Source organism: Staurois parvus, unplaced genomic scaffold, assembly GCF_062004578.1.
Source record: "Staurois parvus isolate SC_StPar_1 unplaced genomic scaffold, SC_StPar_1.0 ptg000392l, whole genome shotgun sequence".
Classification (NCBI taxonomy): domain Eukaryota; kingdom Metazoa; phylum Chordata; class Amphibia; order Anura; family Ranidae; genus Staurois; species Staurois parvus.
The window spans coordinates 6,034,858-6,048,902 of NW_028318188.1; the positions used below are offsets into that span (position 1 = coordinate 6,034,858).

The following is a 14,045-nucleotide window of genomic DNA, read 5'->3' on the forward strand; positions in this document are numbered from 1 at the left end:
CTGGACTTAGGATCATTGCTGAGTGATCATCAGTTCCCTTTGCTTGTGACCTGATTCTGTGTACTCCTGTAATCTAACCCGGCTTGCTGAATCCTGCTCATTCCTGAACTCCTGTTGCTGACTTTGGGTTATGCTCCAACCTTGCTTCGTTCCTACTATTTTGGTACCCTCTCTGTTTGTCTGATGCTGACCTTGGCCTGGCTGCGACTCTTCTCCTGGTTTCCAATTTGGCACTCATGCTGTCCAGTTGTTGCTTGCCTCTGCCAATCTGACCACGTATCCGAGATCCTGTACCTGCCTGCTGCCATCTGATCTTAAGCTCCGCATCTGCTATCAACACATCCGAAACCAGATCCCCTGCAGACACCGGTGCCACTCTGATCCCTATTATACCTTGTTATCATTCCCAGGGCAAACAGGACAAGGAGTGTAAGGGCAGCCCTCTCGTCAGCTCGGCCTTGATTGTATTGTCACGACCTGTACTTTTCTTGAATTTCCCTGCAATGCCCTCAGTCATGTTACTGCCTGTGCTGTCCTATATGATCCGATGTCACTAAAAGGCATTACTGACAATGATGATATATGTATACCTGACCACAACCATTTCACAATGTCATTTACAATGAAAACAATATCTCCAAGTCACATTTGTATTGTCTGGGTACAATGTGCTGTTTGTCTTTCCATTGTGGTTTTTCTTAGTCATAGAAAACAAGTCTGTTATGTAAACCAGAGAAAGAATATGACTGCAAATAGTAATTCAATGTGTATTTATTTCAATTGCTGTCCTAGAGTACCAGCCAGGAGCCAGCTGTGTAATGCCGAACAGAGTGTACCCAGAGCACCAGGTAAGACATCCATGAATGACAAAGGAAACATCTGGAGTATTCCAATAAGAAACACTATAGGAGTTATTTACTTAACCACTTGCCTACCGGGCACTTCTACCCCTTTCCTGCCCAGGACAATTTTCAGCTCTCAGCGGTTTCGCACTTTGTATGACAATTGCGTGGTCATGCAACATTGTACCCATATGAAATTTTTATTATTTTTTTCACACAAATAGAGATTTCTTTTGGTAGTATTTAATCGCCACTGGGTGTTTTATTTTTGTGTTATAAACAAAAAAAGAGCAAGAAATTTTTTTAAAAAAGTTTTTCTTTGTTTCTATTATAAAATTTTGCAAACCGGTAATCTTCCTCCTTCACTGATGTGTGTTGATAAGGATGCACTGATAGGCAGCACTGATGGGCACTGATAGGCAGCACTGATGGGCACTGATGAGGTGGCATGGATAGGCAGCACTGATAGGAGGCACTGATAGGCAGCATTGATAGACAGAACTGATGAGCTGGCACTGATGATGTTGAAGAAATAGGCGGCACTGATGGGTGGCACTGATAGGCACCACTGATGAGCGACAGTGATGGGTGACACTACTGGGCAGCACTGATGGGTGGCCCTGATGGGCATAGGTGGGTGGCACTGCAGGGCACAGGTGGATGGCACTGATGGGCACAGGGGGGTGTTCTGCTGGGCACAGGTGGGTGGCACTGCAGGGCACAGGTGGGTGGCACTGATGGGTACAGGTGGGTGGCACTGATGGGCACTGGTAGGCGGCACTGATGATCAGTGCCAATCCATTCGCTGACAATTTCCAGTTCTCGGCAGTACTTTCCTCAAGCTATGACAGCATGAGGAAAGTGCAGCCGATCACTGGCAACTGTGTTTATCCAGTGATCTGCTGCGTCATTGGACACAGCTGATCACGTGGTAAAAGGCCGCTGTAATTGGCCGTTTACCATATGACGTGATCAGCTGTGTCCATAGGACACAGCAATCACTGGCGGCGCCGGGTGCACGCCGCTGGGGGCATGTTCTGAAATTACGTCCATGAACGTCGTCCCAGAACCATACAACCGTGCTGTAGCCTTCCTTCGGCTATAGCGTGGTTGGGAACTGGTTAAGCTGGAGAGTGGAAAATCTGATGCAACTCTGAATAGAAACCAATCAGCTTCCAGGTTTTATTGCCAAAACTTAATTAAACAAGCTTACAGTACGTTACAAACTGATTGGCTCCCATGCATAGCTGCACCAGATTTTGAATGTATCAGCTTTAGTAAATCTCCCCCAAAGGGATCTGTAATGAACCTACCATGATGGAAAACTGCACTGGATAGCTGATGATGTATTTCGCAGTCTCCTGGTGTTCTACATAGCTGGAAGAATACATAGACTGCCATTAGTGAGCTCTCCTTTTGAGACAACTAGCTGATTGACTGTTATGTTGATCCAAAGTCTTCACCATTTACTAAGTCACTAAGGTATGCTGTCCAGGAGTCCTGACTTTCTTCTTCCATCATTGACTCAATTAGTATTGAAGTCAGAGGCGACCAGGGAATTAGCATTTTCAGAAGGAACTCAGCAATGGAAACCCGCATGTTGCCTACAGAAATGTTTCTTTTAAAAACTTTCAACGCGTACAACCACTGGCAAAAAGTATGGAATCACCACTCTTGTTAGTGGAGATTCCATACTTTTTGCAAGGGGTTGGATGATATCTGATTATTATAACTTGGTGTTTAGTCATGGTCAATGTGAGATGTCATCTACACACATGCTCTGTGATATTGTCATCACTACAGCTATTCAGCATCCTCTTAGTATACACAGCCAGTTTGCAGGGGCCACTGATAAGGCAGTAGAACTGTCCTTTTTGGTCCCTAACAGTTCAACTTTATATTGCATTTTGGTCCAGACAGAGAGTGGACTTTTTTTTTTATTTGGGAGCACAGGCAGATAAGCCTGCGCCATGAATTTGACACTAAAATTAAAGTTCTTGCCACCCACAGGCTTTCCATGGTTGAGAGAAATGTAATTAGTCTCAGTAAGTCTTGACAAAAGCAAAAACAAGAGGGCGCAAAGGCGTGGGAATTACCTAACGGAAATTATATTAAATATTTAACAATGCCAAATGAATGCTCACAAAAAGCGATGTACAAAGAACTCAAGTGGCAAAATGATCAAATTGAAGATTAGTATCACATATGCTCTGAGGAAGAGGGTCCATGCCTTGAAACATATTAGCTTGCAAGTCTGGGTGATGCTTACATCCTGGTGAGACTAATCTGCAGCTTGATCATTTTGCTACCCGGGTTTCACCAACGAAGTGGGCTGCACTGATGGAGCTTACCAGCTTATGATGGGAACGACCACTGAAATGTCCCTGTACTGATCCCACTCTGGTTCTTTCAACACCTTAGTGCTATGGTGCAATAACTGTATCAGTAAGACTGTAGCAGCTGAGTTAGGGATCCGCGGGGTGGCTGCAGCACAGGGATCATGGTGGGAGCATAGGCTCAGCACTTCTGGAAAGGGTACAGGTACAGTCACACCGTCAGTATTCAAACAGCCATACAGCATACACCTAAACACTTTTACTGTGAACATCATGATAATATGGATGATCGTCATAAGCACAGTTATGATTATCAACCTTATTATCATGACGATCACAGTACGTCTAGGTTCACACCTAAGCGTTTTCCACATCGTTTTGCATTTTGCAGAAAGCACCACAGTCCATTTAACATGATTTCCTATGGGACACGTTCACATCTCCACGTTTTCACCAGGTGCGTTGTTTGGAAAGGGTCAGGAACTTCTTTCAACACAAAAAGTTGCGTTTTTGGTTCTATAGACTTCAATGGAGATGCTGCAGAAAAGCATGTAGTGCGTTTTTGCTAAGTTTTTGACATGTTTTTGATGTATTTTGCATTTAAATTTGCCTAGCAACCAGAAAAAAAAACGCAGCATGTGCAAAAACGCGAAACGCACTGCAAAAAGCACTGCACATACAGAACAAACGCAAACTGCATAGGTGTGACCCTAGCCTAAAGGTGTTCCCGTGTATATGTATGTTATATAGCTTTGCATTGTAGCACAGCAAAAATGATCCTCTATGTTGCATTCAGTGGGAAGTTCCACCAGCTGAATGCAACCCATTCAACTGAATGGGGAGCCTGCAGCTGTGCCAAATGTGCCACTTTAGGTTTAAGGAGTTAAAGCAGGTGGTAAGGGGGTGATACAGCACCTTCTCACTATCTGTCAAAAGCTCTCTGAAGAGTGATCCAGAATGTGAATGCTGCGGCTGACCTAAAGGCCTAATAGCTTTGCCTTAAGGTTTAGGAAATATCTATTAGACCCTAAAGCCAGCTGCAGGCTGGGGGTAGAAGGGGGGGGGGGGTCAGGTAGACTGTATGGGGGCCACAAGATTTGGAAGCCTTGCTCCTATGCTCCAATAGGAATGGTCTGAGGCCTAAACTATGCTCTAGTATAAAATGCCGGCACTTGTCCCTGCCCAGGGAGCTGCAGGTGGCACGTACACCCAGCCATAGAAGTAAATAGCTGTATGCAGCCATATTTGAGTATACACCGATGCTGCAGGACATTAACAAAAACGTGCATGCACGTATGATGCATTTGCCTAATGTTTGAGGAATACATCATACATGTATGCGTGTGTTTACAGCAAGCAATGGTGTATACCCCAGTATGGCCACGTACAGCCATTAACTCCTATTGCTGGCTGTACTCACCACCTGTGGCTCCCTGGGAAAAAAAGCTGGGATTGTACGCTAATGCAGGGATGTCAAATTGGCACAGCCCTCCAGCTGTTGTGAAACTACAAGTCCCATCATGCCTCTGCCTTTGGGAGTCATACTTGCAACTGTCAATCTTGCAATGCCTCATGGGACTTGTGGTTTGGAAACAGCTGGAGAGCCGACAATTGTGCGCTAATGCATATGTCTCAAAGTGTCTGTGTGCTTGAGGCCTAAGGTATACTGTGCAGAGGATTCTAAATTCCTAAAATGAAGCAGTGATCCGTCTAGCTTCCACACCCTGAAGCATCACATTAGTTAATATGGAGAATTTGCAGTCCAAACATCCGGATATTTCGATATCCATCTGGACAGTGTCATGTGTCAGTTCACTAGTTCCAGTGGTATCCCTGCCAGCACATGTACACCTACATCCAGTACCTGTAATAGAAGGGCTCTATGCATACCTATGTGGTGGCCCGTTTCTTTGCTGCTTCCCAGCAGATACAATTAAATAGCTTTCTTGAATAAATGAAGTGTTATGGTGTAACTTTCAAACCTACGAGACACAAAATGATAAGACAGCACTGGTTTTCTATGTCAGGTTTGTTCATTAAACGTTTACTTTTTGCATCCCTAATAGGATTACGATACCTTCTCTGTGTCAACATGGGATTCCAGAAGGTCTGCGACATTTCAGCATGGCAGAGGTAAAATATTACACAATTTCTATTTCATGTAGAACAGAAAACAACATAGAGGCTAAAATGAAGACTTGGTATAGGAAGGATGGCAACACGTGTATGTATCCTCATCTTTCTAATCCTGGCCATGGCCAAATATTGTTATTTATAGTGTTACTAAACCTACAACAGTAAAATCAGTCTGTGTATGTAGGAAAGCATGCTTGCTATACTCATTGTGGAACTTAAGGGGTTAATCCTCTGCATTGTGTAAAAAGGATGTTTAATCCTGTCTTCTCTGATCCTCCCCTTCTTCCACTGTCCCTGACTCATCTCATAGAACAGAGCCTTGGGGGAAAGCTGCTCATGCTCAGTTTGGTGTGTATTGCTAGAGAGTTGTTTTTTTTCTTGGGAGAGTGCATGTGATCAGCACAGGGCCAATCAGTACTGTCCAGACAGAGGGTCAGAGGTTTCACATCCTCCTAGAGCAGAAAGAAAACACCTCCTACATGCTTTGAGCAGTGCTCTGCTGAAGTCACAAGACTGCCATATACTGCTGATGAGAAAAGGTATTTTATATTTACTAAAATAATTGCATTTCCATGTTCTGAGTACTGTGAGAGACCAGGTACAGTGAATGCAAATATTCTTGGAGCTCTTACATACAATTACAATCCTCCTTGAATAAAATTCCTACAAACCCAGGCCACAGAAAAGGGTCCTGCATCTTCCTAGAGCAGTTGAAAACTCCTCCTACAAGCTTTAACCAGTGCTCTGCTGAACACTGATAGAAGTCACAAGACTGCTCTAACTGCTGATGAGAAAAGGTATTGTGCAGTTTATATTTACTAAAATAGATGATGCAATGCAATTTCCTGCAACTGTAGGTTGCAGGAAAGAAAATTGCTAGATTCCCCATTAGACACAGTCATTGTTGATGGGGGAATTCATCCTGCAGTGCTATAGTGTTCTGCCAGCAGGGAGCCTTCCTAGTTGGCAGAATCCAATGAACACTGCTAGGGGCTATAGCTGCTGGCAGTAATTGCATGCAAAACATCAGACATGCTAGTTTTACTGACAACCATGGGTATGCTTCTGGCTCCGCTCGAGGCTGACATCAGACAAAGATCACCCCACTGGCAGAGATAAGAAGAGCGGAGCAGAATCCCAAGTAATTTGACAAGGTAGATGAGGATGAATGTCACTCAAACCGATCCCCAGGAATCAGAGAGGAACAGGATGTAGTGAGATGGCCCTATGGGCGGGGTGAAACGCGTCAGTCGACGTGGCCAGGCTGAGGCCATCTCACTACATCCTGTTCCTCTCTGATTCCTCGGGATCGGTTTGAGCGGCGTTCATCCTCATCTACATGCTAGTTGTACTAAAATCAGTCGATGGCTCCACTTTAGTACAACCAACCTGCCCATAGATGGATCATATCTTGGTCGGACCCTGCTGAACTGGCTGAGATTTGATCCATACATGGCCGACTTTAATGATATTGTCCAAGCTATTTGGATATTTTAATAACAGATGATTGAACTAACTGTGTGACCTCCAAAGCCTGGCTTGCTTATCTTTGTGTGATAAAAAAATAACAGTATAAGGTAATCTGCAATGCACATATCTGCAATTAGCATCCTTGCTCAACATCTGCAGAGATAGGACCATTTACAGGATAAGCCTCCTAGAGAATATGTTGGTATCAAATAGTTAGAGCAGATAATCACAATCAGTTTCCAGCAGAACTAAACAGGGCAAAACCTCTAGGCATAGTGGGCTTCCTCCTGGTCATATTTATAGTGGAACCTAACTGGGAAGTCTGGTGTATCTGCTGGAGCATACTCTTTCAGGTGCCTATAGATACTAGATGGCCGTTAGCTGTGCAAGCACAACCTGTCCCACCAACAATCACTTATACAAACAATTGTTGACCAACGAATAAACACATTCACGTGGGTGAACTTGCATAATTCTGCCTATGGAGAGAGAAGGGTGAATACTGTAGGCAAATACCTGCTACAGAGGAAAACAATAGTGATTGACTAGGAAAAATATTCATGCCCATCAATTCATCTCCCAAGCAGGCTTGGGCACCAGGGAGGCCTAAATACATAAGAACACTCCTTGATCTGATTGTACATATCCAGATAGAGTGACTGATATTATTTAATGTCTATAGACACCTTCAGGCAGAAGTTTTCATTTTGAAAACTCAATATGAAGCATTGGTTGACATTAAAAATCCAGCTATCCTAATCAAGTCAATTTCCTTCTATGTATTAGCCAGCTTAGGCGGTCCTCAAAGATTCATTTTTATAAATATAAAGAAACAAACAAAAATCATATTTTATGACCGCTTTAAGCAACTCTTAGTAATCCTCGAAGGGATAAGATCCTCCTTAACAGTAGTGTTGGGACTCCCTCCTCCTCTGATGGATAGGTATCCAATGCTGCCTCCTGCTGCTTGAACCAGTGCCACTCCGTACAAGTCCCCAGTAAAGCAAGAAATCCGATATAGTGTAAACCCATATATTTATTGAAAATAATACATAAAATTCCTACTCACATTCAGATAGATATACCTCAGCGTTTTCCACCACACTATGGGTGTACTGCATGTGTGGGTATTGCTGGGGTGCACCAAGATGGCGCCCCATCAGTAAAACTAGCATGTCTGAACACTCTTATGTGAACAGTGACCACTGAAATAAATGGGATTTTGGATGTTGAGCTTCAATCTGCAAGCTACAGTTGCAAGAAAAAGTATGTGAACCCCTTGGGATTACGTGGAGTTTTGCATGAATTGGGCATAAAATATGCTCTGAACGTCATCTAAGTCACAACAATAGAAGAACACAGTCTGCTTAACATAATACTACACAAACATTAGATGTTGCCATGGTTTAATTGCACATAACATGTAAACATTCACAGTGCAGGGAGGAAAAAGTATGTGAACCTTTGGACTTAATAACTGGTTGACCCTCCTTGAATACTCCATTCTTGTTTAATGTTTTCCTTATTGTAGATGTGTCAACAAAAATGTTAGCATGTGCCAGAGATTTCTGTAGGTCTTTAGCTGACACTCTGGGATTCTTCTTTACCTCATGCAGCATTCTGCTCTGTGCTCTTGCAGTCATTTTTACAGGACGACCACGCCTAGGGAGAGTAGCAACAGTGATAAACTTTCTCCATTTGTAGACAGTCTGTCTTACCGTGGACACATGAACATCAAGGCTTTTGGAGATACTTTTGTAACCCTTTCCAGCTTCATGCAAGTCAACAATTCTTGATCGTAGGTCTTCTGAGAGTTCTTTTCTGCGAGGCATGGTTCACATCAGACTGTGCTTCTTGAAACCAGTAAACCCAAAACAGGTGTGTGTTTTTTAAGGGCAGGACAGCTGTCAGCAATACATCCAATATCATCACACTGATTGGAGTCAAGGTTGGCTCACTCCTGGCTCCAATTAGCTCTGGGAGAAGTAATTAAGCTAGGGCCTCACATACTTTTTCCTCCCTGCACTGTGAATGTTTACATGTTATGTGCAATTAAACCATGGCAACATCTAATGTTTGTGTAGTATTATGTTCAGCAGACTGTGTTCTTCTATGTTGTGACTTAGATGACGTTCAGAGCACATTTTATGCCCAATTCATGCAAAACTCCACATAATCCCAAGGGGTTCACATACTTTTTCTTGCAACTGTACGAAATGCTCAGAATGGGATGTCCTATGCACTGCAAGAGACCCTGTTCATAGGTGTATGATAGCCTCAGCCCGGGCTCCAGCCAGGCCATGTCCCCCAGTGCATTTTGCTCCACCCCCGCAGCTTAGTCATGCTCCAGTATAAATGGGGCTTTAACTGGGTGGCTCCAATCTAGTAGGTGATTGGATTGTATCTGGAGTGATAAAATACACAATCGGTGGATTTATATACTTTTTCAGATTGCACATAGAGATACAGACTATTGTTTCATGGTGTATCTTGCTTGATTTACACATATTAATTTTCACACATTATTATTATGTTCACTCCATTTTATTATTTGAATTTTTTGTCCTAAGGCCTCATGCACACAGGACGTTTGATTGTCTCCTTTGAAGGCAGGAAAAAGTATTTTAAAAGAACATGCCTAAAGCATGTTTTGCATAGAATAATTTTGATGGATATCTCCCATATTTGCACATTGTTTGATCTACACTAAAACAATTTCTAATTTGCCTTCATCTATGTTAACTAGAGATGAGCGAATCGAACATGACGAAGTGGAATTCGTTCCGAAGATTTGGAAAAATTCTATTCGCGACGAATCCGAAGATTAGCAAACTTCGGATGCACGAATCGAATTTTCCCAAAAATGGCGGCGACATGTGTGGCGACGGAGAAAATGGACAGAGAAGATGGGGCGGGGATCTCTGGGAAGGCGCGCAGACAAGGCGCGCTGACCCATAATGCATTCATGACATGTGATCGCATTAGCCAATCAGCAGCCAGCCAGCACTGTGTAATGGTGGAGCTATAAATCGCGGCCATCTTAGAATTCTCCATTAGCCTCCGGTCATTCAAGAGAGACAGACCTGTGTGTATTAAGGGACAGAGTTAGGGCCACAGAGACTTTAGGGCCACAGAATCGTTACTCAGGGACACAGAATCGTTACTCAGGGACACAGAATCGTTACTCAGGGACACAGAATCATTACTTAGGGCCACAGCTATCAAAGAATCGAAAATTTAAAGTGACATACACCCTTTTTTTTTTTGGTGGCTGTCGTGCACAGTTGGTGCTGCAGTTTGCCGATTGTGCAAAATAAACTGACTTTCTGCTTCACAACCACTATTGTACGTTCAAAGAGTTAAATCCATTTACACGCCGGCTGGCGGTAATATTTTTTGGGTGATTAGTGCATTCCAGTGACATAAACGTACAGTTTCCAGCCAACGGCAAGCTGCAATTGACCGATTGTGTACAATAAACTGACTTTCTGCTTCACAACCACTATTGTACGTTCAAAGAGTTAAATCCGGTTTTATTTTTGGGGTGCTTATTGAATTAAAGAGTATGTCAGACAACACGCAGAGGAGGCAATGTTTCAGGAGCGAGCAGACGTGGCAGCAGAGGAAGGGGTCGAGGCAGCACTATTCGCAGCCAGAGGCCAGTGCTCCCGGTGTCATCCAGCGGTCGTGTCTCCACCGACAACCCTGCCGTCATCGATTGGTTGACTCGGTCGTCTTCCTCTTCCCATGTCACCTCTGACACCTACAGCCAACGGTCGGTGGGTACGTCAGACACAACCGTTAGTTGGCATGGCCCGGGAGCAAGCCCACTGAAATCACGTGTCCTCGACCTGCCCCTGTCCTTTGGTGTTCCCTCACCAAGCGAAGTATCGCATGCTGTGGGCTCAGCCCCACTGTACAGTGAGGAAGAGCTAACAGAGGGCGGTCAGGAATGGGGGGAGACATCCGCCTCTTCAGCAGCCAGGCGAAGAAGTACTGGCGAGGAGAGTGGCTCGGTAGCCGGTCTAGAGACAGGTCTGTCTCCTGACCCACACGCAGCCGAGGGGGCTAGTAGTGACGCGGAGACCCTAATTGATGATGATGAAGCTGATCGCACTTGGCAGCCTCGTCGTCATCAGGCTATTGCTTCCGCATCATCAGGAGAAGAGGGTGCCAGCTTGCCAGCGAGCAAAACAGTCGGTGGGTTGCCCAGGAGGCAGCAGGGTCGCAGCAGTGTCAGTGGAGCCAAACGGCCACGGAGTAGAGCACCAGCTCCACTGCAGCCTACCACCACGGCCAGTAGTGGTGCCGGTGTGCACGGAGGAAGTAGCAGTCAGCCAGTGAGGAGTAGCGGGGGCAAAGTTTCCTACTCGGCGGTGTGGCAATTTTTCGTCAAGCCGCCCGAGGAAGTAAACGTAGCCGTATGTCGACTATGTGGCCAGAAAGTCAAGCGTGGCCAGGGGGCCAATGTTGGGACTACAGCGTTGCGTCACCATATGCAGCATCGCCATTCGGTGGCCTGGGAAAACCGTGATAAAGATACGGCGGTTCTGCCTGCCCCAGCCCCCGCTCCATCACCCGCTCCGTTACTTGCTCCGTCACCCGACGTCAATCGCCCTCTATCAGCCAGTCAAGGCTCCAACACCTCTGCTGAGGGGAGTTGTCGCTCGTTGGCATCTTCTGCTCGTTCAGATGCTCCTTCTCCTGCTACTCCTCTTCACGGATTCCGTCAGCAGTCTTTCTTGGAATCCGTTTCCAAGAGACAACAGTTTGCGAGCACGCACCCGACGGTGCAGAAGCTGAACGTCCTCCTGTCCAAGTTGCTGGTGCTGCAGTCCCTCCCTTTCCAAGTGGTGGACTCAGCACCTTTCCGAGAAATGATGGCTTGTGCCGAGCCGCGGTGGAGAGTGCCAAGCCGGCATTTCTTCGCCAAAAAGGCAGTGCCAGCCCTGCATTCACATGTAGAAGAGATGGTGGGCCAGTCTTTGAGCATGTCGGTCTCTGCCAAAGTGCACGGCAGCGCCGACGTGTGGAGCTGTAACTACGGTCAGGGACAGTACATGTCATTTACGGCCCACTGGGTGAACGTGGTGCCGGCACAGCTGCACCAGCAACTTGGACAGGTCACGCCGCTTTTGCCTCCACGTTTGCACGTCCTTGGTCCAGCAAAGATGTCCGCCTCTACCACCTCTTCTTCCGCCGTGTCCTCAGCCGCCACCCCCGTGCCAAGTCCCATTACCCGACCGGCATATCACATGTGCAGGGCGCAACGGTGTCACGCTGTGCTGCACCTGGTATGCCTTGGCGAACGTAGTCACACAGGGGAGGAACTTCTGAGTGTAATGAACAGAGAAATCGACAGATGGCTGTCTCCGCGCAAACTGAAAATCGGAACCATGTTGACCGACAACGGAAAGAACATGGTGTCTGCTCTGCGTCAAGGAAGGTTGTGCCATGCACCATGCATGGCTCACATGTTCAATCTGGTTGTCAAGCGGTTCCTAAAATCCACCATCCCACTGCAAGACATCCTTAAAATGTCACGTAAACTTTGCATGCATTTCAGCCATTCCTACACCGCAAAGCACACCCTCCTTGAGCTGCAGTGGCAGAACGGAATTCCACAGCATCGCCTGATCTGCGACGTTGCAACAAGGTGGAATTCAACCCTACATATGTTAGACCGCCTTTACGAACAGTGAAAGGCCATCACCGATTTTCTGATGTTACAAGCGGATAAAGGTACTCCCCTGTGTAACTTAGATGTCAGCCATTGGCAGCTCATGCGTGACACCTGCCGCTTGCTCAGGCCCTTTGAGGAGGCCACGCTATTCGTGAGTCGGCAGGACTATGGGATGAACGACGTCATTCCTCTGTTGCACGTCCTGGAACAAATGCTGTTAACAATGGCTGGTCAGGGTGCGGTAGACGTGGCGCACAGATCTCAACGCCACATGACCCCTGTGGGGGCAGGACAGGAAGAAGAGGAGGAGGTAGAGGAGGACATTGGTGCTCAGGAATTATTGAGTGAAATGGGTGGTTTTTCCACTCAGCGGACAGGAGTGGAGGAGCAGGAGCATCTGGTAGAGGAGGAGGAGGAGACAGAGGACCCAGACGCACCGTGGCAGTATGCTGTGGAGATGGAGGCAGGGAGTCCCTCGCATTCCTTGGCACAAATGGCCCATAGCATGCTCGGTTGCTTGCATAGCGACAGCCGAATAATAACCATCAGACAGAGGGATGACTTTTGGCTGTCCACCTTGTTGGACCCTCGCTACCGTTCAAAAATGGTGGCCTTTTTCACACCTGCTGAGAGGGAGGCCAAAATAAAGTACTATAAAAACCACCTATGTAGTCAGTTGGTCTCTGCCTTTCTGCACCAACGTCCATCCTTAGACACTGTGGGCCCTGTGCGCTCGCGTTCCGCTGCCATGGCAGCAGGGGAGGGGTGGGGCGGTAGGAGCAGTGGCCGCTCCACCAGCAGCGGCTGCCTCAGTCTGCAGTCGATGATGAGTAGCTTTCTTCACCAGCGCAGTGAGGAAACTACTAACCAGCCGCAGCAGCAGCAGCATCAGGTGGACCTGGAGCAGGACCTCAAACAACAGGCTTGGGCCTACTTGGACAGCACCCTGCCAACCGAGGTAGACAATCCCCTTGACTACTGGGCAACGAAACTTGACCTTTGGCCCCAACTAGCTGAATTTGCCCTTGAAAGGCTGTCATGCCCGGCCAGTAGCGTGGCATCGGAGCGCGTGTTTAGTGCGGCAGGAGGTATTGTAACTCCGCGGAGGACACGACTGTCCACCCAAAGTGTGGAGAGACTCACGTTTGTGAAAATGAATCAGGCGTGGATTAGTCTGGATTTCAAACCACCAGTTCCTGACACAACTGACTAAATCCGCCATGAATCATGCCCCAAACATGTTATTAGGGACAAATGGAAGACCTCCACCTGATCCGTACATTTGTATATATATTTTATTGAGAGGCTGCTGGTTGGCCGACTCATGTTTTGCACATTTTTAATGACTTATACTCTGCAGGTCGGGCCCCACATGAATTGGGGTTTTTAAATTATTTATACTTCGCTGGACGACCGTCACATGAATTGAACCTTTTTAATGACTTATACTCTGCTGGTCGGGCCCCTCATGAATTGGTGTTTTTAAATTATTTATACGTCGCTGGACGACTGTCACATGAATTTAAACTTTTTAATTATTTATAGTCGACCAGTTCCAGACCGATGGAATAGCAATTT

The 14,045-nt window shown here is 46.2% G+C and overlaps 1 protein-coding gene across 1 annotated transcript in view; it reads left to right on the forward strand.

The window, feature by feature from the left end:
* The first annotated feature begins 818 nt into the window (after positions 1-818).
* LOC149455510 (low-density lipoprotein receptor class A domain-containing protein 1-like) overlaps positions 819-14,045 on the forward strand; it is a 34,296-nt gene continuing 21,069 nt past the window's right edge. Inside the window, exons 1-2 of the mRNA XM_089686132.1 lie at positions 819-848; positions 5,245-5,311. Coding sequence (XP_089542258.1) covers positions 819-848; positions 5,245-5,311 — 97 coding nt within the window. The remainder of the gene's footprint in view (positions 849-5,244; positions 5,312-14,045) is intronic.